This window comes from Lissotriton vulgaris, chromosome 1_2 (assembly GCF_964263255.1).
Source record: "Lissotriton vulgaris chromosome 1_2, aLisVul1.2, whole genome shotgun sequence".
Classification (NCBI taxonomy): Eukaryota; Metazoa; Chordata; class Amphibia; order Caudata; family Salamandridae; genus Lissotriton; species Lissotriton vulgaris.
The window spans coordinates 162,118,518-162,142,574 of NC_141686.1; the positions used below are offsets into that span (position 1 = coordinate 162,118,518).

Genomic DNA, 24,057 nt, shown 5'->3' on the forward strand with positions numbered 1-24,057 from the left:
GCTCCCGTGAGCAGTGGGCTGACGAGCCTGGGATCCCGCACCTACGCGCCTGAGTGGTACTATACCTGGCAGATATTGGCAGCCATCGGCAACCCCAGTACACGGCCTATCCCTGCTGATGAGGGGTAATACCCCAAAACACGTGTCCAGGGATGGCGAAGACAGCGAAGATAGCAGAAGATCGAAAGATGATGCATCGCAAACACTTTACTACATTGACCAGAGTCCTTAGGGGCGACACCGCCGGTGTGTGAGTAGTGTGCGACCCCACCCCCATTTGTAACTTTAAAGCTCCCGTGAGCAGTGGGCTGATGAGCCTGGGATCCCGCACCTACGCGCCTGAGTGGTACTATACCTGGCAGATATTGGCAGCCATCGGCAACCCCAGTACACGGCCTATCCCTGCTGATGAGGGGTAATACCCCGAAACACGTGTCCAGGGATGGCGAAGACAGCGAAGATAGCAGAAGATCGAAAGATGATGCATCGCAAACACTTTACTACATTGACCAGAGTCCTTAGGGGCGACACCGCCGGTGTGTGAGTAGTGTGCGACCCCACCCCCATTTGTAACTTTAAAGCTCCCGTGAGCAGTGGGCTGACGAGCCTGGGATCCCGCACCTACGCGCCTGAGTGGTACTATACCTGGCAGATATTGGCAGCCATCGGCAACCCCAGTACACGGCCTATCCCTGCTGATGAGGGGTAATACCCCGAAACACGTGTCCAGGGATGGCGAAGACAGCGAAGATAGCAGAAGATCGAAAGATGATGCATCGCAAACACTTTACTACATTGACCAGAGTCCTTAGGGGCGACACCGCCGGTGTGTGAGTAGTGTGCGACCTCACCCCCATTTGTAACTTTAAAGCTCCCGTGAGCAGTGGGCTGACGAGCCTGGGATCCCGCACCTACGCGCCTGAGTGGTACTATACCTGGCAGATATTGGCAGCCATCGGCAACCCCAGTACACGGCCTATCCCTGCTGATGAGGGGTAATACCCAGAAACACGTGTCCAGGGATGGCGAAGACAGCGAAGATAGCAGAAGATCGAAAGATGATGCATCGCAAACACTTTACTACATTGACCAGAGTCCTTAGGGGCGACACCGCCGGTGTGTGAGTAGTGTGCGACCTCACCCCCATTTGAAATTCGAATTTAGTATGCCTGAACTCAGAATAATAAAGTACATATTTTAGTAAAGTTTATTTTAATATTTAGTATGCCTGAACTCAGAATAATAAAGTACATCTTTTAGTAAAGTTTATTTTAATATTCTGTGTTTGCAAATACCACTTTTAGAAAGCAGGTATTTGCTTGCCTAACCATTTGAGGCCGCCTCTGCTGATTTGTGTATTCCTTGTCTGGGTTTGTGTGTGACAGGGCTGGGGAATTCCAGGAGACAGGCTTGGGCAGCCAAGTGGTGAATAGAGAGATCTGCATCTAGATGGGAGGGAGGAGTCGCACCTGGGACCTGAAAAGGGCTGGGCCTTCCCTCTACAATGCTGGCTCCACCCCCTGTGGCTTGTCTGATGTCTCTGCCCTGCACTGTGAAAGGAGAGGAGGAATCATGTCAACAGAGTGCTCCAGAGCTGTATCTCCCCTCCCCTGTGCTGGCCCCACCTCCTGTGGGGCAGCTGATGTCTCTGCCCTGCACAGTGAAAGGAAGAAGAGAGTCATGTCAACAAAGTGCTCAGGAACTGGTTTGAACTAGGCAGAGGCCTCTCTGCCTTCAGAGAACAAAGGATTTTGGGGTATAAGTATTGTATAAGTATTGGGATCCTGCTCCCAAGAAATTAGATCACTTCTGGAACAAGAAACCTTTCTGCCAAGGAGAAGAACCAAGGAAGCTGCAGGAGACTACCCCTCTGCCAATGTGCTGTTTGCTGGATTGGCCTGCAGTGGTTGCTTCATTGCCAAGGGAAAGGAGAAGGAACGTTGTAAGGTCTTTCATCTACAGAATATTCTCTACGGGCTTGAACTGTGCTTGTCTCCTGCTGAAGTCTCAGGGACAAAAGACTTCACCTCCAGCTCCCTCCTGAATTTCCTTGCTGGGAATTCTGACTCCAGTCACTTGCATGCCGCTGGGAGCTGGAAGCGAGATGCATCCAGAAGAAGCGTGTCGCCGCCGCAGCTGAAATCATCGCAACGCCGGAGAGGCGAGACTTCGCTGCATCTCCCTGGAAGCGTCTGTTCATCGAAGCTTCCTGCTGTCGCATCACCGGAGAAGCGTGACGCCATCGAGAGAGTCGCCACTGCATCACCGGAGAAGCTTGTCGCAGGGCCTGTCGCTGCTCCAAATTACAGAGTCGTAGCAAGGCTGCCACGGCGTCATCACATCATCATCGCATCGCCGCATCAAGGGTACAATCTTCTCGCATCGCAACCGGATCATCGCATCGTCATTGCATCGCATCAAGGCGCCTTCTTGCGGACCGCAACGGGCCCGCAGGCCGAGAATCTATGCATCACCTTCGCACCGGTAAGGCTCACGACGAGTCCCCTACTCTGCACTCTGTCAGTCAGCACTAATTTGTTGCCGCTGCCTCGATCTCTGCAAGTATGGCAGGAAATGGTGGTGCTCACCGTGCACCAAAGGGGAGAGAAGTGCGCCTGCCGGCACCGGCCACACACCGAAAGGCTGGTGAGAAGCTCACAGGGCCGCACTTTACTTGTGGCACCCGCAGCTCACCTCACCTCCTCCCACGGTGCACGCGGCTGCTTTCTCCCGGCTGCGCTCTGCTCAAAGCTCCTGCAACTCGTTACCTGCGGGATTAGCAGGAATGGCAGAACTGGTGGGAATGGTGGTGCTCGCAGCTCCCGCCGCCGCACACCATGCACTGAAGGTGAGCGAAGTACTCCTCGCGGCTCCGCTGCCACCACACACCAAAAAGGGGAGAGAAAAGCTTGTGGGCCGCTCTTCACATGTGGCACCCGCAGCTCCTCACTCCTTGCTTTCTCCCAGCCGCAGCTCACCTATGCTCATTGCTTTCTGCTTGCTACGGGGGCTCTATGAGGGCTCAAGATGAAGCCTGCCCGCAAGGAGCAGCGGAGCGGCATCCTCCTCCTCCTTACTCGTTGCTCAAGTGGGTGGCTGGTTGGCTTGCTAGCTGGCACGATCTCAAAAATACAGACTGGAGTCACCACCCGATTATGAGTCACGTATAACATATTTACATGGCCTGGCAATGACTTAATATGACTCAGACCTGTTGGTGTCAGTCATAATAAGTCTACTTGATGCGCAGCCGACTGTGAAGGTGCATGTGATATGCAACTAACTACAGCAACTAATTGACAACTACTGTACAATCAGTGTGTAGCCACTTATCATAATATTTACCACTCAGTATAACACCAACCAACCTGAACAAAAGCCTCTTACCTGAGCCACACTCCACCTACCTCCAGATTCTGTTTAATGCGCTCACGGTTGAAACTTTTAGCCAGAACCACAACACCCCTTTGGAGAACGTAGCGAAGGGCAACCTGGCTTGGTGATTTCTTGTACTTTTGGGCAATCTGTTTGAGTACAGGGTCTTCCAGGATCACAGGCAAATTTGGATCAACCCTGCACGAGAACGGGAAATGAGCAATCATGCAAGAGCTTGATATTTCTATGTGCAGCTAATGTTCTCCTTGCAAGAGAAATTACATCCAGTAAGGAAAATGAGCAATCCTACAACAACTTCTTATTAAAATAGATCAGGTGTGGTCTAATGACACCATGGCCCTCATTTTGAGCGGCCTGGAAAATATGCTGGAGTTTTCCACACCCCCTGAATTACTGATACTTGGGGTACTGTCAGTACTGCACATGGGGAAGATCCTGCCCATTATGAGTTAGACTACAAGAGTCCACTAAGAAATGCAGAATTACTGTGGCAATTACCAATTATAGATACAAGTCTCCGGGTAATTACCCAATTTCACACAGAGATTTTAGTAATGTTCACTAGCCAATATCTCTATGTAAAATTATAAAACATTTATTTCCGATATGGCCTGTAATTGCTGTCACAAGCCCCATCAGAACTAAGGGGAAGATTTACTACCATTATGCACCAGGGTTGTGCCACCAAAGTGATGTAAACTGGTGCAAAATATTTATTTCGAACTTACTTTCCAACACAAAACGAAGTTGCCTGAACATAACACATAGCAGCGCTTTTTGAGGCCTTGCATTACTTTGCTTCACGGGAGCGTTCCATAAGTGGAAGATAGGTGTTCTCATGCAACCTCATGGGTACCCTTCCAGTACAAAACCTAAGCTAGGCATGTCACAGGCACCTTTGCACTATGGTGCTAGTCTGTCACGAGGCAGGCTGATTGTGCGCCAGTGAGAGAGCGTGAGCAGGACAGTGACATACCTTAGATAGGGCACTGTCCTGTTCTCTCTCTCTCTCACACGCAATGTAGCACAGCAACTTTGGTAGCCGAGATCAACACCTTACTCAAGAAACCCAAGGCGGACCCCAAGGGCCTAAAGAACTTCCGGCCCATCTTCCTGCTCCCCGACCCAGAAAAGGTCATCGAGAAGACCGTCAACAAACAACTGACCCAGTACCTCAAGGAGAACAACATCCTTGACCCTTCCCAGTCCCGGTTCCTCAGCAACCACAGCACCGAGACTGCCCTCATCGCCACAACCGATGACATCAAGTCCCTACTGGACAACGGAGAAACAGCAGCCCTCCTCCTCCTGGACCTGTCAGCCGCCTTCGACGCGGTCTGTCACCACACACTACGAACACGCCTCCACAACGCTGGGATCCAAGAGAAGGCCCTGGACTGGACCACCTCTTTCCACTCCGGCTGATCACAGAGTGTCCGCCTTCCCCCCTTCCGCTCCGAAGCCACCGAGATCAACTGCAGCGTGCCCCAGGGCTCATCCCTCAGCCCAACTCTGTTCAACATCTACATGGCACCGCTCGCCCACGTCGCCCATCGGCACGACCTCAACATCCTTTCCTACGCCGATGACACCCAGCTGATACTCTCCCTCACCAAGGACCCCCACACCGCCAAAACCAACCTTCACGAAGGAATGAAGGCCGTTGCTGAATGGATGAGGAACAGCCGACTGAAGCTGAACTCGAACAAGACGGAGGTCCTCATCCTCGGATCCAACCCTTCGGCCTGAGATGACTCCTGGTGGCCGACCGTACTGGGAACCGCTCCATCACCCACCGACCACGCACCCAACCTAGGGGTCATCCTCGACTCCACCCTCTCCATGACTAAACAGGTCAACGCCGTCTCCTCCTCCTGCTTCAACACCCTCCGCATGCTCCGTAGACTCTACAAGTGGATCCCCACTGAAACGAGAAGAACAGTCACCCAGGCCCTTGTCAGCGGTAGGTTGGACTATGGAAACGCACTCTATGTAGGAGCCTCGGCCAAACTCATGAGCCGGCTCCAACGCTTTCAGAACGCCTCTGCACACCTGATCCTCGACATCCCTCTCAGCAGCTACATCACACCCCACCTGAGAGACCTGCACTGGTTCCTGGTCAACAAGAGGATAACCTTCAAGCTCCTCACCCACGCACACAAGGCACTCCACAACACCGGACCAACATACCTCAACAGACGACTCAGCTTCTACACCCCCACCTGCCAGCTCCGCTCCACCGACCTTGCCCTCGCTACAGTCCCCCTCTTCCGAAGAGCGACCTCAGGCGGCAGATCGTTCTCCCACCGGGCCGCAAAGACCAGGAACACCCTCCCCATCCACCTGCGGCAGACCCAAGACCTGCTGACCTTCAGAAAACTTCTCAAGACCTAGCTTTTCGAGCAGTAGCAGCATTCCCCACCCCAGCGCCTTGAGACCCTCACGAGTGAGTGGTGCGATTTACAAATGATATGATTGATTGATTGATTGATTGTGCTGTGTTGCATGAGCTGTAAGTAAATCTGTCCCCAAGACGTCACTCGTAAGGAGGGCCTATGCATACAGACATCACATAGTATACATGTATGTCTTGAAGTGGGGAGGAAAGACTGTACAAAAGTTATATTTTTGATTAGAGGGACCGGAAACAATGGTTTCTTTTCAGTTCTTGTAGGAGCACATTAAGGGTCCAGTCCATAGTTTGTTGGACATGGAACTCAGCTGCAAATGAGATAGATTATCCTGCCTCCCAAACACTCGGTCGGCTCAACTCATTTACAGGCAGCTACAATAAGTATTCAGCTTCTGTTAACTGTGCCGATGGAAGACTTCCTCTGACAGCCCTGGGAGAGTGGATGGTCTAATATTTTTTCTTTCTCTCTGTCACTGTCAGAAAAAACCTGGTGGTAAGAGACAGAAAATGTCTTTATGGCACCCAATAGTAGTAGGTAGGGATACCATTGCTTCAAACTATGGCCGCAAAAGTGACAGGTCTGGTCTTAAAAGTGACAGGTCTGGTCTTAAAAAATACACTCGCACTTTTTCAGTGCGTTTATAAGCAGCCATCACTTACCCACGTGTTTGGCCATGCCCTTGCTGGGACTATCACCCATCGTGGTAATATTCACTTTTATTTTTATTTTAAGTCTTAGTCATGAAATACAATGACTCGAAGTCATAAGCCTCACCAACCTCGAACGTGGCAAGCAACATGCTTAACTTCAACATTCAGCATAACAAGAGCTGAAAACACGAACCGCCCATAACTTGCCCACACTTTACTTCATTTTGTGCAATACACATGCGCAATATAGCCACGCATGCGCAGAACTCGCGCTAGTCCCTGGCGCATGCGCTGAAGCCCAATCATGACAATGCAAACAGCGCGCACCCATCCCTCCCTCTCTTTTCACCAAATGCAGGTGAAACCAATTAACTAAACTACAAATAGAGACCGGTCGGCCCTCCTCTCTCATAACGGGCGCCGCGGAAGGACGAATAGGTCCAAGGAGGAACCAGACTGCAACACTCGTGAGTAAAATAGAACCGCTACAGCCACGAATGGGGTAAGCCACTACTTTTTCTCCCCACAGGTTGGACATCATGGGCCCGATTCACAGAACAAACTTAAGACAAAATCCTAAACGTACTACTATTTTGGTATTCACAGAATGCACTTACTACTTTTGGCGTTCACAGAATGAATTTACTACTTTTGGTATTCACAGAAGTTAGGATTTTGTCTTAAGTCTTTCTTAAGTTTGTCTAAAGACAAACTTAAGACAAAATCCTAACTTCTGTGAATACCAAAAGTAGTAAGTTCATTCTGTGAATACCAAAAGTAGTAAGTGCATTCTGTGAATACTAAAATAGTAGTAAGTTTAGGATTTAGTCTTAAGTTCATTCTGTGAATCGGGCCCATTGTGACCAAGTTACTATTCTTACAGGGTCTCTTTCTCTGCCAGGCGACCCATGAAGCTTTTTACAAGACAAAACTGAGTGAGGACTTAGCACTATACTTACCTGTACCTCACCTTGTAAATACGCTCTCTAGCCCACCACCACCACCATCGGTTTCGTTTTTAAAACCCTCACCAGCTTCATGCCCATGGCATGAACCCACAGTAGCCGATTATAGGTCGCACACCACCTTATAAGCCGGCACATGATGTGGTATATCAAATACCATTCTAATATGACTCTACCATGTACGTCTTGTCTTTGTCCTATGTGTTATATGTAGTCAAGCTTGAGGGAATCCCCCTCTAACAGTTATAGCGCCTTAGTGTGCGCTTCACTTAGCCTAAAGATAACACAACCACTATAATTTAATTTTTATTTTTTAATCTGCACGTTTTGCACATATTAAAACGGTCCTGAGGAAAGCCAGTATAATATCTATAAGGCACTGGCTGAAACATGTAGACCACACTAGACGCTGGAGATCATAATTAGCACTCCAATTAACGTCTACTTGCCTTTTATCCGCTAACAGAGGCCCAGTTCATTAAAATATTTTACCCTCGGGTACTGGGACCAGCTGTATAGCTTTTAAACTTCACCCTTCTCACCCAACTCACTGCACACGCAGCAACATACCAGCTCCGCAGTCATCTGGCATTGAAGCACACCCGGGGCACATTCGATGCCACTGCGGTGGGCCCCATGATGAAGCATGCCACCGACTAGGTCGGAAGGTGAGGGCTTTATAAGGAAAACAAAGTTTCTCCTTATTTGACATACTGCTCTGAGTCTCCTACTTCTCTTAACCTTAGCTAGTCCTTATTGATACATACATATAACCCAGGGGATACGGTCTAGCCCATCTAGTCATCTCTCTCTCATTGATTAAAGCAACATTTTACAGACATGTAGCATTGCATATAGTTATAAATCGGTTTTGTGGAAAATACTAATGATTCTATGTGTCTGAATGCCCAGACTTCTTGTAACACCCTGTTTAGGCTTATCACATTCATTACTGATTTATTAGACCCTTAAACATTTCCCATTTTCAACTGGATTCAGTATTATAAAAAAAATTGGCAACATCACAGATTGTGGAAAAAGACGGTCTCGATTTTTTTATCATCAAGCATAAAAATTGCCTTCACATTGTGCTTTGAATGGTGCACTTGCTGACCATTTGATGAACACCTGTCTCTGAATTACGCTGATTGTTTTCGTTTAGTAGAAGAAAGTTAAAGAAATACTGTGCTATTGCAATTTATGGAAAGCGTGTTTTCTCCTCTCCCCACAGCTACAATCCCGTAGTGCAGAGTTTGCCATGAGTAGCTTGCTGCCTAGCGAACACTTACTGCTGCCAGGGTGTGGCGCAGGCCGAGATGTAGCTGGGAGGGTCAGGCTCTCGGGCCTTTGTTATGCTGAACCTGGGAGAGGCACATTCGCACCTGATTCTCAGCCGTGGTCATGACAACGGAGGCTCTCACCCACTACATCACCGTGTGTTTGGGGGAGGGCTGCCACAGAGGATGGGGCACTGAGGGGGTTCTTACCTTCAAAGAAAAAGTCACGTCCATTCCCAGACTTATAAAACGGGCATTTGAGCACTTTTATGTATGTGCTTCGAAATACAGCGTAAAATCAACTACTAACGGTAAGGAACTTTTAGCAATGTAAACCAGTTTACATCCCTAATTGAAATAGACATCGCTGGTGAAAGGAAACTTCTTTGATATCAAATCAGTGCGTAAAATTAATGTTACTTTTGCATATGCATTAATGAGAGGATAGATTTTTCATTAGATGCTTTAACCATGTCTTCTTGGCATAAACGAAAAACTGCAATCAGCTCCTCAAATGATGGTGTTGGTTTGAAACTTGTCCCTTTGCTTTTCACATTACAAATATGGGGCTGGAGGCAGCAGAATGCAAAAATAAGTTCATGTCGATACTGAATATCTTAATCTCAGTATGTGTGTGTGCACCCAACCGCGAAGGGCATAAGGTGCAAACTGGAACTGAAGTAATTTGTAATATATGTTATGTATGTATGCATATATGTTATGTATGTATGTATATATGTATGTTTATCCATGCGTCCTTTCTTAATGTTGCCAAGTGAACCAACTCCTCCCCCTTCCCTCCACCCACTTTTCGGTCTGGTGCGCTATTGTTGCAAAGTGAACCAACTCCTCACCCCTCCCTCCACCCACTTCCCGGTCTGCCATCCTGACACCAACTGTCCATCCTAATCTATTTATACTATTGTCTCCATGCGTCCTTTCTAAATGTTGCAAAGTGAACCAACTCCTCCCCCCTCCTCCACCCACTTCCCGGTCTACCATCCTGACACCAACTGTCCATCCTAATATATGTAGACTATTGTCTATATGCGTCCCTTGTATTTGTTGCGCAGCAACCAAATCGATAGGGTCTGTTCGGTTTGCAAAGTGAACCAACTCCTCCCCCCCCTCCCTCCACCCACTTCCCGGTCTACCAGACTGACACCAACTGTCCATCCTAATATATGTTGACTATTGTCTATATGCGTCCCTTGTATTTGTTGCACAGCAACCAAATCGATAGGGTCTGTTCCGCCTTTCTATTAAAGACAGGCTCATATTGGACACGCACGTATTCGAAACCAAGGTTGTGTATATAAACACGCGCTAATGTTGCAAAGTGAACCAAACTCCTCCCTCCTCCCTCCACCCACTTGCCGATCTGCCATCCTGACAGCAACTGTCCATCCTAATATTTTATTTATTTATTGCTATTTGTAAAGCGCAACATATACCCGAAGGCGTCTTGGCGCTGGTTGTTTGCAGTAGTCTAAATGATGTTAAGTTCTCTAAGAAATACCCTTGATGAGTTATTGAGTGAACAGCCATGTTTTAAGTCTCCTGCGAAATTGGAGCAGCGTTGGACAGGTTCTGATGTCCAGCGGGAGGGAGTTCCACAATTTAGGTGCCGCGACTGTGAAACGACGGTCGCCCCACGATACTGTTTTCACGCGGGGAATCACTAAAAGATTGTTATTGGAGGACCGAAGTTGGCGGGAAGGCTGATATGGTTTCAGTTGCTCACTCAGTGAGTGTGGGCCTTGTCCATTAAGTGTCTTATAGACAATGCATAATGATTTAAATGTAATCCGGTTCTGGATCGTCAGCCAGTGTAGTCGTGAAATTGCATCTGAAGTGGATACATATTTCGGAATTCCAAAAACCAGGCGAGCTGCGGCATTTTGTACTGACTGTAATTTCCTCAGGACTCTAGATTGTGTGTTTAGAAATAAACCGTTACAATAATCCAGTGACGATAAAACCAGGGAACTGACTAAGGTTTTAATAGCCGTCACTGGGAGGTAAGGACTGATTTTTTTAATCATGCGGAGTTTATAGTGGGCTGTGGAAGCCACTTTATTTGCATGGTCCATGAAATTGAGGCCATCGTCAAAGATGACACCCAAATTTCTGACCTTAGGGACTGGTTTGGGAATGGCTCCAAAACTGGCTGCCACCATTCAACTGACCAGCTGGGTAAGAGAGGGCCAAATATTAGTACTTCAGTCTTTTCTGAATTAAGTTTTAAGCAGTTGGTTGCCATCCAATTTCCTATCTCCGTCATTCCCCTCTGAAAGCGTTTGGCCACTTCTGGTCCGTCTCCCCTTATGGCCATAACCAATTGCGTGTCGTCAGCATATGAGGTAAGGCCCATCCCGTGTGCCTTGATGACATTAGCAAGGTCCGACACATAGATGTTAAATAGTGTCGGACTCAGGGATGAGCCTTATATGTGTAGACTATTGTCTTTATGCGTCCTTTCTTAATGTTGCCAAGTGAACCAACTCCTCCGCCCTCCCTCCACCCACTTCCCGGTCTGCCATCCAGACACCAACTGTCCATCCTAATATATGTAGACTATTGTCTCTATGCGTCTATTGTAGTTGTTGAGCAGCAACCCAATCGATAGGGTCTGTTCATCCTTTAGATTAAAAACATGGGCGTTTTTGACATGCGCGTATTCGAATCCAACGTTGTGTATATATAAACACGCGTTTATTCGAATTCAACGTTGTGTCAAAATTTCAAATCAATCGGTGAAGAACTTTCGTAGATTTAAGATTTTTATCAAACGCACATTGAAATTTTTATGTGTCTGTGCTTTCGATTAAAAACACACGCGTATTCGACATGCACGTATTCGAATCCAACGTTGTGTATATAAAAACACTTGCGTATTCGAATGCAACGTTGTGTCAACATTTTAAAGCAATCGGTGAAGAACTTTCGGAGATTTGAGATTTTGAACAAACCCACAGTTACATTTTTATTTATATTGATTCACATTTTGCCTTGCTCAGATTTTTTTCCCATTTACTGCTTTTTCTTCTTACAAATTCATTGTATTCTCTCTTATTCATTCATTTTCTGTGAACCTATTCTCATATTCAGTATGCTATTTCTATTAGATCATTTAAAATTAGCATCACCATGTTAGTAATAGTAGTTATGCTCTGATGCACATGGCAATTTATCTAGTACAAGATCAAAGATGGTCGGAAACCTTTTAGGAATGTTGAGCCTCTTAATAACGCTATTTTCAGCCATTTCTATAATATTTTGGGGAATAATCCCTAGAAACATTGGTTCTACAAGACTCTTCCAGAACCACAAAGGTCTCATAAAAACCTCTGATAACTTTTTGGTGGTGTGCAGCATTACTGGGTGTTATCAGGGGCGTAGGTAGGGATGTTTGGGGTGTTACACCCCCTAATAAATGTATTTTCTGATAAATAGTTGGGTACAGGTGCTTTCAGTTGGGTATGTGAGACATCAGTTGGATTTCCCCAGGGATCTTTACATTCAGACAGACAATAATGCACACAAACCTTCTGTTTCAAAGGTCCTCAGAATATTGAATATTTCCCAAAATATTGTTTTCTCTCTTAGTTCTCCTACCAATCCACATTCCTCTCCCTTTCCACTGCCCCTTTGGCCCCTCTCATGCACCCTGATTGCTTTCTTGCACAAAATAGTTTCCAGATGGATTTTTTGTTGTTGTTGAGAAAATGTCTTCTCCAGCCTAATAGTATTGTTTTTTTTCCAGGTAGTGAGGTGTGTTCAGTTTCAATGCATTGAAGACAATACTGGCAGGTATGAACATGCAGCGGGCTTGTCTTGGGACCAATCATTTAATAGACTCAATAAGCGGTTTGATTTCTGCATGAAAAGGATATCGTTTGTTGAGATACTAATACGGTATACATGATGTGTTCTACATGAATGATGGCTACCACTTATCAGGGACTTTGGCAAGGATTGGTAGCAGGGTAGACACAGTAACCCCATTTTGGGTATAGAGCTGTCCAGGTTCAGAGAGGAAGTCAGTGCAGAAAAGAGATAAACAAGGGAAGCTCTACCCAAGGTAAGAAGAAGTTGAAGCTTATGGACAACAGGCACTCAAGAGGCTATTTAGCATTCAGAATAACAAACCCCCCAGATGTGAAAGACATGCATATAACTAACTAGATTAAGAATAAAAGGAATGTTATGTGGACAACACTATTTTATGTCAGGATGCCCCATCTAAACCAGGAACCTTTGATCTTGGAAATGATCCGATTCGGCAGATTTTCTGGGCTCAGTATCAACTGGCATAAGTCAGTTATTTTTCCGCTAACATCCAGCACGACTGCTTGGACTAGCGAGTTCCCACTTGAGTGGTGCAGTGATGCAGTGAAATATTTGGGGGTTTATGTCTACCTTGACACGGCCACTATGATCAGGCTCAATTATGGCAGGGCAATCGACTCCTTGGAAATGCAGACCATGAAATGGCTACGACTGCCGTTGTCAATGGCTGGGAGAGTGCCCATCTATAAAATGGTGGTCCTCCCCCGATTTCTGTATCTTTTCAATAACGTCCCCATCCCTCTTACAAAAATCTTCTTTTCGCAACTGCGTACATTGTTATTGCGCTTGTTTGGGGCCTCGGGTTCGCTGGCAGATCTTGACCCTGCCGTACGAGCGGGGAGGATTTGGGGTCCCAGATTTTTACTTGTATTATCTCATAGCGCAATGCTGCTATGCGCATGTCTGGTTTCACCCTAATGCCCGGGTCCCATATTTAAAACCGGAGGCGGACCTGGTATTCCCGCAACACCTCTCCACTATCCTGCCTATGGGATTTCCTCGTGACCCCCAAGATGTCCAGATGGTTTCCACCACATGTTGGGCGTGGGACAGATTGCGTAGAGTGCTGGGATTTGAACTGCTCTATTCTCTGGAGTTGCCTCTACCTAATCCTTCATGGTTTCCAATTACGGGGTAGGTTTTGGTTCAGCGTACACTGGTGAAATTTTCACATCCACACCATCGGTGACCTTTTCCCTGAGGGTCATGTCTTCTCTGTAACGGAGAAGGCCGTTTCACAGAACGCTCCTTTATGGACACCTTTGTCATGACTCGGATACACTCCATGCTTCGGGCCGCATTCCCTCATTCCCCTTGGCTCCTGAACTGGCCCCGCCACTGACCCTGCTGCTGCAGAGCCCTACTGGCGCACACTTGATCTCTAAGCTGTATCAACAATGTGGGATGATCAGACCTGTATCTGACACCAAGGTGCGTGCGGCTCAGGAGGTGGACCTGGGTAGACCCATCACTGACGACCAATGGGAACAGTTCTGTAAAGTTACCAAGGAGGTCTCATTGAACAGCAGGCATAAACTGCTCACTTTAAATTCCTCCGGAGGATGTATCACACTCCCGCCCGTTCTCATGGGATAGATCACAGCAGACCCCACCATTGCCGGAAGTGCTTGGCTCCGTTTGCTGGCTTTGCTAACCTTGCCTGGGCCTGCCCCAAGATACATCAGTACTGGTCCCTCGTCCACTCCACACTGGGGGACATACTGTCCATGCAGTTGGTTCCCACCCCTGAGATTGCACTGCTGGGCTACATGGTCAACTTCCCTTGAAAGGTTAGGAAATTGGCGGCAATGGGCTTTCTGTTGGCCAAAAGGGAGATTGTAATATTGTAGGGGGAGCAGGAAGTCCTCCTCCCTACAGGCTTGCCTCAGGAGTTTGGCATTTTGCAATGTGAACTGCAGAGTATTCCACCCTGATCCCTAGCTCGTCATGTCCAGTCGACATCTGGGGCCTTTACAAAGCTTACATTGCCAAAAATTAACTTGTCAAGGGATCACAGATGGTTAGCGGTATTGTTCCCGAGGGGATTGGTTAGACTCTGGTTTTGTGGGGGAGTGTTGCATGACTGGCCCATTTTATTCCAGTTGCTAATATCAATATGCCATTAATTGCATTGTTTTTTATTGCTGTCTCTGTTACGTAACCTTGCATTGAGTACTATTATGCCACTCTCATTGGATAACTGCCACCGAATCCTGGCCGTGAGGCACTGTCAGATCGCACCGATATCTATGGTAATTTTTAGGTTTTGCCTGCAAATGCTCACGTAGTGAGCATTCGCTAAAAAACCTATTGAGTTCTATATATGATCGATGACCCGCCTCTGCCTCTCATTGGCTAGCTCCATACATGGAGGCTAGCCATTGGGAGACAGAGGCTGTCAATCGCGCTTTCTCCCGAAAACGCGATTCGGGGGCGTTTCTGGTGCTTTTTTTAAGCCCCGCCCCTTTGTCCCGGGCCGCGCTGCGATTGGCTGCCGGCCCGGGACACCCCCGTGACGTCATTCCCGGGCCGCGCTGTGATTGGCTGCCGGCCCGGGACACCCCCGTGACGTCAGCCAATCACAGCGCGGCCCGGGACCTGACTGTTAGGTTTTGCCTCGGCAATGCTGTGCCAGCAAAATCTAATGTTTTCCTCTGTGGAGGGGGGTTGTTTTTGTGTCATTTCATGCCGACCACGAGCCCAGGTGAGTGCTTGTTTAGGGTTTGCCACAGCATACTTAACAAACATAGATTGCTCCCTCAGACCCCACTCTTTAAATAACTCCGGGGTACAGACTCTGAATTTCAGAAATTTAAACTTCTCTGCACCCCTCCCGTACTGCTGAATCACAGGACTGCCTCGCTTACCCACAAAGAGCACAGTAGTATGGAGCTTCTTCCAGCTCTCTGCCGCGCTTCTCCAATGCCCATATGAGGCGGAGCCGCATCTCTCGGCGGCCGGTGTAAAAAGAGAGTTACCGAGACCCATACGAGCTTACCTTGTGATGGATATGAAAAAACATCCAAAACCGATTACCACACAGTCTTAAGGGCTTCGGGCTACGGGGGAGCATTATCCATGATTACAGTTTACATACAATGTTCTTCGTAAAAAACACAAAACACCAACCACAGCCGAGCAGTATCCCTCGCAATTCAGAACCAGGCGACGGCGTCCTCACAGACCAAAAGCTGGCGTTACATTCTCCCGTAGCGTGAATCTAGGGCGGGCTCTCCTTCGCACAGGGTGTCTCCCGACTGGCGTCAGCCAGCCGCCATGTTCCCTGACCTCCCATGTCTCAGTCTGATTTTTCCTTAAGGGTGGGACGCCTGCTAAGACTAAAACATAGGGGCAAGCAGCCGGAGGTTGGCTGAGGTTTTCTTTATTAGCCGCCACAAACTCACTAACATTGTTCACAGTAGGGGGTTTTGCTCTCTGGGTATTGCAAACTAGAGTTGTGTTTTTTGTATGGTTCGAGGTGGCGGCATGAGTAGCTAAGTGAACAGGTTGGTATACGTTATTAATAGCAGTAGACATAGCTAGTTCATACTGGGCGCCAGTGGGTTTAGGTATCAAACACTCCCTTATTTTACAACAAGTAACACAAGCGCTAGGGGTGCTAGTATGAGGGGGTTGTGTGAGTATTAACACTTGCTTGTGGTTATTAGGGCTAATTACGCTCTGTATGCTAGAAACCTGGGGCTTGAGGGACCCCCCCCCCCCCCCCCCCTGTTGTGAAACCTGCTTATGAGTGGTGTTCAGGTCTGATTTGTTCGCTAATGACTCTAAGCGATCTAAAAATTTCCAGAGATCAGCAAAACTCTGTCAACAAGTGTTTTAATGCAGTCATATACAGAGTCTGCTATAATGTCAGTTGCAGTATCGCCGAGTTTAAAGCAGGATGAGTGGCCAATCCCAGTCTCAGTCTGGGCATAAGTAGACTAATTTGATACTACGGGTAGTGTTAAAGCAACAGTAACAGTGGCGTTAGTTGAACTCGGAGCCACATTTACCCTGGCGCCTTTGATCCATGAACTCAGGGCAGTACACTGCTTATTTAAACAAGGTGGTTGTTTTCTTTTGGAGTTCGTAGGTTTGATCAACTTCCTTTTTCTCTTTGTCCCCGTAGTTGCTGAGTTTGGGGAGACATTTATGTCTGGTACAATGTCGGTATTGCTTATCGCTACAAGGAGATCACTGTCAGTGGTAGTAGCAGCCTTTCTGCTCTTTTACATAATAATCTCACAAGGACTGTTTGCAAAGTATAATACTTACCGAATTGTGTGCACACACTCAAAATATCTGATTTTTTATGCCGCTCAGTGGTACTCCGGGGTTTATCCCTGTAGGATGAAAGGTGGAGTCAGCCTGCTGGGATTTGAGTTTGTGACTATTGATGATCTTGTCACATGCACTCGTAGCGCCACGAGACAGGCGTGTCCGACAACACATGCTGATAGCGATGCATGCATGGACAGGTTGAGGATGCCGCACAAAGTGAAATATAAGGGGCTCTCGCTTCAGGAATGACACTGTTTGATGGTTCAGGTGTTTTCGGTGGGAATCTCAAGGCACACTTTTTCTTGATGTGAAACTCGGGTGCCCAAACCGTGCCCCCTGAGCATGCCTTTTTATAAAATACGCTACATGCCTTCAAGGCCACTATATGACGTATCTGGCGAACTCATGGGTTAGGAGATGCTGAGAGACTGGCCACGGGAGCAAGAGCCGCCACTGCAGTGACACTAGGATTTCGCACACCAAGCATTTGAAGGGTGTTTACTCTCTTTCTGTTTGGCCGAGAAGAATGCAGTAAAACCAGAAGTGAATTTATATTTCGGAGGGTAAAGGCTGCTTTTCAAGCTATTGTACAATAAAAAAAAATGCTGAACCCTCTTATTGCTAGTGATCTGCTGTCTTTTCAGGGAGTGCGCAGATGTGCTTATTATTTGAAGGGTGATGCTCTATAAAAACTTTGCATAAATATTCAAATATTCTGTTGTGTGGTTAGGATGTTGCTGAGCCTTGCTTTGTTCTCTCAAAATTGCAATTCCGTTTTTTTCAGAAGACAACATCATTAACTATATGACGTGCTCATCCGAGTGTCTAGATTCTGTTATACCAATATTTTTTCAAAATAACTGAATTTTTTGTTCCGAAGTGTGCCTCAGATTTCAGAGAATCATCTAAAAAATAAAAAAAAATAAACTCTCATCTCTCTGGTGCAGTGTTTCTGGTCTCAAATTCTGTGATGATCATCAGTGGCTCTCGCTGTGATGCATCTTCGTGGTGGAGTCAGATTCTTGAATCTAGTCTGATGACCTCAGGGGTGTTCTCCGATTGGGCAGTAAGAGGTGTGCTAGCACCACCTCACAGTGGTTTCTTCCTTTCATCTGATGACTGAGGCCACGTGGTCACAGCTTGTTCATTGACATTCAGTCTAATCTTACGACTTCTTGACCCCTGGGAATAGTTATAAGGTGTTTGACTGCCATGCCAGGACAGACTGCTGTACACCACAACCACACATCGGTTTCCTCTTTCCAGCAGGTGGCTATGATCCTGTGGTGGCGGCTCTGTCGTTGATGTTGGGGTTTTATTTTTTTTCCCTCAGCCACTCAATAAGTCTTTGCAAAACTCTTTCTCTACAAATAGAGCAGGTTAGTTAGTAAACTAACGCCACTTTGGTTTAAAATGGAGTTATTTCCATTTCTTTCTGTACAAAATATCAGTAGAAGCTTTGAATCTCTTATCTCTACAGCTATAACCGCTTAATTAAATTTGGGGACGCCTATATGAATTTAGACACATGAGAATCAAGCCACCCATTAAGTAAGGACAGACAAAGTGGAACACAAGCTGTCAACTGGGTCAGGTAGCACCCCTGCGACAGAAAATAATGGACGTGCAAGGGCCTGGCCTGAATGGGACTAAGTCAGTAGGATTGTAGTTAAGATCACTGCTCCTCCCTTCAAAATACTTACAGGGATGCATTAAGAGTGCATTTAATCGTACAATATGAAATATAATTTGAGAAGCTCCGGAAAAGATGTATACAAACAGATTATATACTTTAGACAAGCGCCGAATGATATTGTCAAGTGATGTTCCACATTCCTACACATATTGCACACTGAAACCCCCAACTGGAGTATAGAAATAATCTCGGATATTATATGTGGTTCTCGTTAGGTTTCGCCTCGCCGAAGGCTGCGCTCTGCGCAGCTTTTCGGCGCAGGCGAAATCTAATGTTGGAAACAGTGTGGCTTGGAATCCGCCCCTCTGTTCCATTGGCTAGCTCCATAAATGGAGGCTAGCCATTGGAACAGAGATCTGTCCGTCATGGCCGGACCAGATTCGTGGGCGTTCTCGCGATTTCTTCCCTCTCCGATCGTCATCGCGGCCGTGGGCGGGGTTTATTTTTTTTTGTAGTCCGTTTCGTTTGGTCATTCTGCGGCCGACCGCCGCCAGAGGAAGTCCAGGTCCAGATGAGTGCTGGCCGTTCCCGCCCCCCCTCCCGCTGTCCGTGCCTTTCCCGCTCGTCTTGTGTATCCCGTCTTATGTTGCCTGCCCGTCCCCCCTCCCGCTGTCCGTGCCTTTTCAGCCCCCCCTTCCGCTTTCCGTGCCTTTCCCGCTCGTCTTGTGTATCCCGTCTTATGTTGCCTGTCCGCCCCCCTCCCGCTGTCCGTGCCTTTCCCGCCCCCGTCCCGCTTTCCGTGCCTTTACCGCTCATCTTGTTTATCCCGTCTTATGTTGCCTGCCCGCCCCCCTCCCGCTGTCCGTGTGCCCGCCCGGCCCCCCTCCCGCTGTCCGTGTGCCCGTCCCCCCGCGGCGTACTCCCCCATCCATGGTGTTTCACGACTTTCTACAGGTAGCTATATGCATTTCTGTTATTCAAAAGGAAACATTGTTTCTGCAGTTTCAAAAGCCTGCTAGGGAAAGCAGTTTTTGTTTTTATTCTCCTTTCTTTTTTTCAAATTATTAATTACGTAAGATATATTTAGCACTTCGAAGAAGCAGAAATATTTTGAACCTAAAGGAAACGCGTTTGAAGTATGTAGGCCAGTCTTACAAAACACTGCAGCATCTCATCAACGTAGGAGTCATAACTCATAAATAACTTGGTGATCGTTTCATCTTCACTGAGGGTATCCTCGAAGCAGTCCTGCTATTCTTAGGGTTGCTGTTTGGTTGTACAAAACGACAAAACCTTTTAGAGGTGTGTAAAATATAATAGCCATTATGTGTGATTGTATATCACCATCACGTGACTACCTACATTTGAAGGGATATTGATTGTGAAAAAACAAACCATTTTGTAGTTTTTGTGGGTAAACCAAGGACATCGGAGCAAAATGTGTTTGAAATAGGTTAATATTATAGGTGAAGCCTCCAGTTCTAAGTATCTTGACATTGAAATGGATAATGTTGCTGTAAAAACCTATATCTGCATAGCCCACGAACACCGTAGTTGTGAGTCTGCGACACAAACCCCAACTCACCGCTAAAGCTGTGAGGCAATTACTTGCTGCACATTACAGGCTCCTCACCTACTCACTTTGGTGCCAACCATGCCACTCACAGCCCGAGGCGAAAGGCAATCACCCTCCACATTGCAGATTCACAATTCATTAACTATTACATTCCCAGTAGTATGGAAACCCAACAGCAGCAGAACAGTAAAAACACACCGAAGGGTGCTAAACAAAGCAGATATGCACAACAGTAGTAATCACAATGCCACCTAAGATTTCCGGTGTATTTAGCTCTCTGCAGAGAACATGGGGAATTACCTGCAGCTACTGATTTGTCCTGTTTGCTTCGACTTCTGTTGCTGGTGGCAATAATGATGGAATTATCATACAGCAAAGCAGTGAATGAATGAATGAATTAAGGAACATTTCTAAAGCGCGTGGTTACCCAGGGGCATCCCAGCGCTACGTCGCCATGTAAATTGTGAGGAGGTTAATGCAAGAGAAAGGTTTTCAGATGTTTCCTGAACTTGAGGTAGTCTTGCTCAGAGCATATGTGGAGGGGGGTACTGTTTCCAGAGTCTGGATGCATTGTATGTGAACAGTTGGCCTCCACTACGTGCACGTTTAATCTTAGGGACTAGGATTAAACCTTTATTCTCAGACCTAAGGGCTCTGTTAGCTATATAAAGCTGGATCCAGGGGCGGATCAAAGGCGTGCCCTTTCCTGACAATCCCAATATTAAAACAGCTTGACAGCCCTCATCGGTCTGTTTTTTTTTCTTTCTGTTGTATTTTCCCCACTCCTGTTCTCTTCTTGTAATTCCCGTTTTTCTCCACCCTCTCCCCCTTCCTTTATCTCTCCATATGTTCCATTTCCCCCTCTTTACAGCCTCTCTACCTCTCACAGGGCTGTTAATGACCCTTGGATATGTTTTGCGGCTTTGTTCTTTCATACAGGCTCATGCACTAACCGGAACGACAGCTGCTTCCTTACACTCCCACCTGTTAATTCCCACAACAGAGTTAGTGAGGAGCTATATAATAAGAGTGTGTGCCAGCGGACTGGGCCACAGGAAGAATACGCGGGGGCGCGTCTAGCTGTCATCGGACCGACATTTCACCCGAGTCTGCTGTACTTTCGGTGAAAGGCTGAGATTGTAGATATTGGAGCATCCCAGGCCACTCCAACCCTCAGATCCTGCCGTTCCTCCACTCTTGTGCCAGGTCTTCCCAGCTCCTTCGCCCACACCCAGAAGTTCTGTCACAAATACGACTCCACTCCTCCCTCATACACACAAACCCAGCAGTTTCACCACAGTTCGGCCTCCTCTCTCAAGGCCACCGAGTACAATGAACTATAGACAAACAGGCGGTTTTTCGTTTTAATGTATGTCCAGATTTGTGTTGCAATGTATGGTGGTGCAGTGTATGAATGGGCGTTCGAGACCAAGTGAGTTGGGAAGGGAGCATGTATTGTATTGCACAGTCTTGAATACACTACCTCCTACAGGGACGCCTGCTGACTCTCCTCTTGATACTCTTCTGCAGGAGTAAATGCACAAGCCAGTTTTCATCGTAGTGCAAAATGCTAACTGAAATAGTTGCAATACAGATCGCATTTGCGAGAGATTAAGCTATTTCCATTGTAAATGACAATGCCATTTATTTATCTGTTTTCAAAACAAACACATCAATAAAAAGTTTGTCATTCACAATGCCAATAGCTCAAACTTTTCCAAAGGCGAAACCGTTGCATTGTAAATGCTTGTTCATTTTATTTGCTATTTTTGTATTTTTGTTTACCACCGAAACTGTACTACGCACTGTAATGCTTATCCTATCCCTGTATGCAAAAACTGGGAAAAATAAAGTTAAAAAAAGAATAAAAGGAACGTGGGGTAAAATACTCAGATATTCCACAACGTAAGACAGACGCTCAGGAAGTTCCTCCCCCACAATTGCTGTTACAGATACCGACTACAAATACCCACCAATATATTATACATGCAAGGCAGGGTACAAGGAGCTGATACACATGGCAAAGGCATAAAAATAAGATAAGGACCATACTCATGGTGGGTAAGAAACAGCACCAAGATTCTAAGCTTTGCCCACAAATCATGGCAATCACAAAGGAACAGCCAAGCCGGTAACAGCAAAATATGTGGACTAAAATACAGCCACAATAGATAAGGAGCTAAAGCGGATGGTTCTTTACAGGAAACATGGAAACTAAGGGACGAATTAACAGACAGCAAGTAATAAACCACACAAAAAAGTGGAAGCTAAGACAGCAGGGATAGGACGTTAGCAAATTAGAAACTCAATTTAAGGAAAAGGTAAATAAAGGCAGCAACTGTGAAAATGGTAACTACAGGAGTGAGTGTTCAAGAGTCAAGGATACACTAAAATAGTACTGGCCTATGAATTGGAAATCAAGTCAGCACTGCAGACAATGCTAGTTCAAGGGACAAGGATAATCTAAGCTTTAGGAATAGTCTGGAAATAAGGATTAGCAAAACCTCAGCAACTCGGGAAACAGAGGACTGATCTAACGGGGACACTGCTACAATGACCAAAGCTGGACTGAATCAAACTAGGGCTTTAAAAATCTCACTATGATCCCATGCCTCAAGCGGTAGCACCAGCCAGCCCCAGGTACACTCAATTCTTTGGCATGCAGAGATGGAGAAGAAGCAGCAAGAGAAGCAGACAGTCTTTCACAAAACCTGGCATGGATCTAGAATGAGTTGGAATCTCAGAATAGTGTCCAAGGGGCTGTACATCAGCATATGGATTTACAGAAAGGTCCAGAATCTTTTTTAAAAACTGGAAAGTCCCTCAGATAGTCCTCCTGGTGGTGGGCATGAGGAGCAAGGAGTGAATTGTGACAACACCATTTACAGGTCTGTCTTCTCTGTTCTCATGTAATATTTCGTGTCATTGTGGGGTTGACTGTGTGAGCTGAAGGTGCAATCAATGCCTCCGTCAGGAAGTGACTGTCACGTTTATATTTATCTATCAAATCAACAATGCACTTATTATCTGTAGTTTAGGAGAAACCATTTTAATTTACTTGGTTTCAGGGATTTGCAATTCTATTTGTTTCTGTTCTATAGAGGCTCAGGCAGGGTCCTATTGAGTTTACTTTGCAATTATGGCCTTGTGTTTCTTGGACTCACTAAGTTGGATGCTTATGGAGGGGTGCTCTTCTTTTTTGTTTGTGTTGAGAGGAAACTGGATAGTGATATCTATTCTGTGAGGAGCACACTTGCATAGAAGTTGCTTAGCGACTCTTACATGAGGGATTGCTGTGATCTATTTGTGGGTCCACAATGTGATCTTCGTACTATCTAGGTTGAAACTGTTGAAACTATGGTGGCTGCAATTTGAGATTTTTTTTAAAAGTGTATGTGTTCTATTACGGGGTTGAGTGTGTGCATCACAGCTTTGCTCAGCGGGGGCGCAGGCTAAGCCTTAGTTGCACAGACGATGTTGGGCGTGGAGAGTGAAATAACTGTTAGCAGGTTGTTGTCTGCTGAGGCTTAGTTATCTGTGTATTGGGCTGTAATGAACAGGCAGGCTAAGTGCCAGACTGCTCAGTCTAGTTAGAAAGGTGTTTTTTTGAAATTTGTTTGAGATTCTGGCTATGGTCCTTCAGATTTGACTATGCTCCATCAAATTTGGGTTGAGTACAAATGGGGTGGATCAGTGTTAGTTTTCTACTGAGGACTACATAATCTTGTATTGGAAATGTATAATAACAGATATACAAGTCACAAGATAGTCAGGCAGTGACATATGCAGTAATATAATTGCTAACCAGCTGGGTTAACCTTCTTACGGTGTCAATATTTCTACAGAGTTTGTGGTAACTCACCTACCCTGCTTTAGTTACAGAGTGGGTGAGCAGCAGAGTTTCTGGCTCTTTGCCAATTTGCCGTTAGCGAGCCGAGAGCCCAAGGAGCATCATTCAAGGGCTACCTATCCCCGAACAAATTCACTAAAGGGACGGCAACAGACAGACC

The 24,057-nt window shown here is 46.5% G+C and overlaps 1 protein-coding gene and 1 long non-coding RNA gene across 2 annotated transcripts in view; one reads left to right on the top strand and one right to left on the bottom strand.

Moving 5' to 3' along the window:
• The window catches only part of LOC147734747 (aldo-keto reductase family 1 member C15-like), a 364,446-nt gene that overhangs the window by 133,122 nt on the left and 207,267 nt on the right, over positions 1–24,057 (bottom strand). The window contains exon 7 of the mRNA XM_086953626.1: positions 3,408–3,573. Coding sequence (XP_086809752.1) covers positions 3,408–3,573 — 166 coding nt within the window. The remainder of the gene's footprint in view (positions 1–3,407; positions 3,574–24,057) is intronic.
• Positions 6,871–7,768, top strand: LOC147734748 (uncharacterized). The gene is made up of 3 exons (XR_015307605.1): positions 6,871–6,927; positions 7,344–7,395; positions 7,640–7,768. It is a non-coding gene; the product is annotated as an uncharacterized LOC147734748 (long non-coding RNA).